This window comes from Notothenia coriiceps, unplaced genomic scaffold (assembly GCF_000735185.1).
Source record: "Notothenia coriiceps isolate Sejong01 unplaced genomic scaffold, NC01 NC01_scaffold00037424, whole genome shotgun sequence".
Classification (NCBI taxonomy): domain Eukaryota; kingdom Metazoa; phylum Chordata; class Actinopteri; order Perciformes; family Nototheniidae; genus Notothenia; species Notothenia coriiceps.
The window spans coordinates 1-2,613 of record NW_011370125.1 but is presented as its reverse complement, the minus strand read 5'-3'; the positions used below and the strand labels follow the sequence as shown (position 1 = coordinate 2,613).

The 2,613-nt window shown below is 40.0% G+C and overlaps 1 protein-coding gene across 1 annotated transcript; it reads right to left on the bottom strand.

Moving 5' to 3' along the window:
- Window positions 1–190: 190 nt before the first annotated feature.
- Window positions 191–1,828, bottom strand: gucd1 (guanylyl cyclase domain containing 1; the record flags this gene model as incomplete). Its single annotated transcript, XM_010796961.1, has 2 exons — window positions 191–1,050; window positions 1,546–1,828. Coding segments are annotated over 2 exons (375 nt in total), but the record flags the coding sequence as incomplete, so codon positions are not given.
- Between the last annotated feature and the right edge of the window lie 785 nt (window positions 1,829–2,613).

Below are 2,613 nucleotides of genomic sequence, written 5' to 3'. Positions count from 1 at the left end.
CAACCGCTAAGCTAAAGGTGGCTAATGTTGGGCTATACAGGAACTACAGCACGGTCACATGACTTCTCGTAGCAACCGCTAAGCTAAAGGCGGCTAATGTTGGGCGTGATGACGTTTAATCGTCTCATTTAGACACTTGTTAGCAACTGCCATTTTAAAATTCACCAGTGGGGTATAACTCACGTATTTTATGTCATAGAACAAAACGTTGTGTTAACCACAGACCTTATTTCAGGCTTAAAAAACAAAAACACATTCAGAAAAACCATCGGACGTTGAATACAGACTAATTTCCGTGTTTTCGGACTCTTTCCTGCACCACTCTATAAGAATAAAAAGTAACAATGAGGTAAGTAAAGAGGATTTAGATGGAGATGAAACTGGTGACGAGGATTCAACAGGACGAATAAATTAAGAGAGGAAGTCCCGCCTCTTCCAAGTGTCACTCATGTGATCTTATTTCTGGAAAAAATAAGAGATGAAGCGTTGTGTGGCCCTTTAAATAACGCCCACCACTGTCTTATACCAATCTTTTAAAATTGACCAAAATATTTGTGTCTTTCGTCGTTGACTCCAAAATAAAATCCCATCACGGTCAATCGGAAGCGACTGACGTTCTCAAAAGGATAAATTAAATGTTCTCATCATCAGTCCTGGATGGATTATAAGCACAAGTACATTTCCTATCTTGTCATGATTCTCACAGTTTGAGATTTCCTCAGCTCCAAAGTCAGTCGTTAAAATTCCACAGTAAAATGAGTTTAGACTCATCTGCTCAGCGAAGGTGGATATAAAAATAAATTCAATATGGATTATGATCATCCCAGCCTTCGAGTGGTGGTATTATAAGACCGGAAAAACTGAGAAAGATAATATAGAAGCTGTGAGTCCTTGGATCTGAATCATCCTGTCGCTACGACGATCCGCTGAGGAAGATAAAACTCATCCTCACTGTCCATCAGCTCTCTTTATAGATCAACAGGATATCTTCATCTGTCCCATAGCTCCGCCGAGCCTCCTCAAAAACACTGACGCTGGTGCAGCACACGCCTGGAAAACACAAAAAGAAAGGTCCGTTTTTTGTATTTTTTCTTAATCTTCTGTCAAATGCAATTGTAAGTAAAACAAGAGAGGCACAAAATACAAATATCAACCTGAAAATTTGCTTTTCTTTGATCTATTTCTGTTCAGTTTATGTCAATATTATGTTGTTTTAGTCAAATGAATAAATAAGTAAAATCCAGGATTTATTTTAATATTTTATAACATATTTAATATGACGCTCAAGAAGAAATAACAAAAATACATCTTCTGTTAAAATGTACAGTTAAAAAACGAACATTCTTTAAAAGCTTTGTTGTAAAAATGCTGCATTAATTGGGTAAAAAGTCCATTAATGGCAGATTTTGTATCCGTTTAACAGCTGGACTTGAACACATTATACCTTTCAATCAGTTTGGTCTGTTTTTCCCTGTAACCAATTGATACTGTGACTTGATTTTTGTACAAATTCAGTGATGCCACATCCAACGAGGGTTTACTCACGGTCAGAGTACGCCGGGTTGTTGTAGAAGATGCAGCCGGTGGTCCTGTTGTAGCCGCACGCCACCACGAAATGCCCCTGGTACGGCTTCCTGCAGAAACACTTCTGTCCCACGGGCAGGAAGCAGCAGTATTTGACGGGCGAGGAGCAGAGGTCACAGGTCAACACCACGGCGTTCACCAGGACGATCGCCACGTGGCCCTGCTCCAGGTGAGACTGGATCTCCTGAAGCAGCACAGAGCTGCGGGGAAACACAATCAGAATACCTTTATTCCCCCCCTCAAGGTTTCAAGGCTTGTATGGTTATGTGTGCATAGTTACAGTGTAGTTATGACAATGAAAATCTTAGGTCACAGGCTCCTCCCACAGTGCAACACAATAAAACAGATTATAATAGAAACAGAATATAATAGAAACTGTGCAGAATAGTCTATATACAGCAATTGGAATATTGATATATGTGAGTTGCAAACAGATGAATGTTATGGATGTTCTTTCAAAACTTCAGGTGTTTAACAGTCTCATGGCCTGACAGTTATCTCTTTGGCATTAATGGACTGATTAAGAAAAAGGCCCCTCTAGCTGCACTTGTACATATGTGACCTGTCGAAATCAGTCGCATTGACCCGAAGACACGTTTTGAGTTGTATACACTGCTGGAAAGAGGAGATTCCTAGCTTTCTAATGATATCAGGATTGTTTTTGTACTCCAAATATTAAGCAAAATATGTCACATTATATAATGACTGTCACCGAGTCATCATTTTGAGAAAAAGGCCTTCAAAGTTCCTCTTCTCTGGAATCCATCGATCTGATTGATTATTAGCAAATGATCAAAGTAGTAACGGAGGGAAGATATTTTTGTTTGGATTACTGGTCTGGGGGAAGCTTGTGAGTGTGTGTGTGTGTGTGTGTGTGTGTGTGTGTGTGTGTGTGTGTGTACAGTAGGCCTATGTATGTGTGTGTTTGTGTATTTTTGCGTTTGTTTCCCGGGGAAAACCCTCACGAGAAACACCGGCTGTTCTTATGCCTGCTGTGACGTCAAGTTACTCCGCTTGTAATTATGCCGT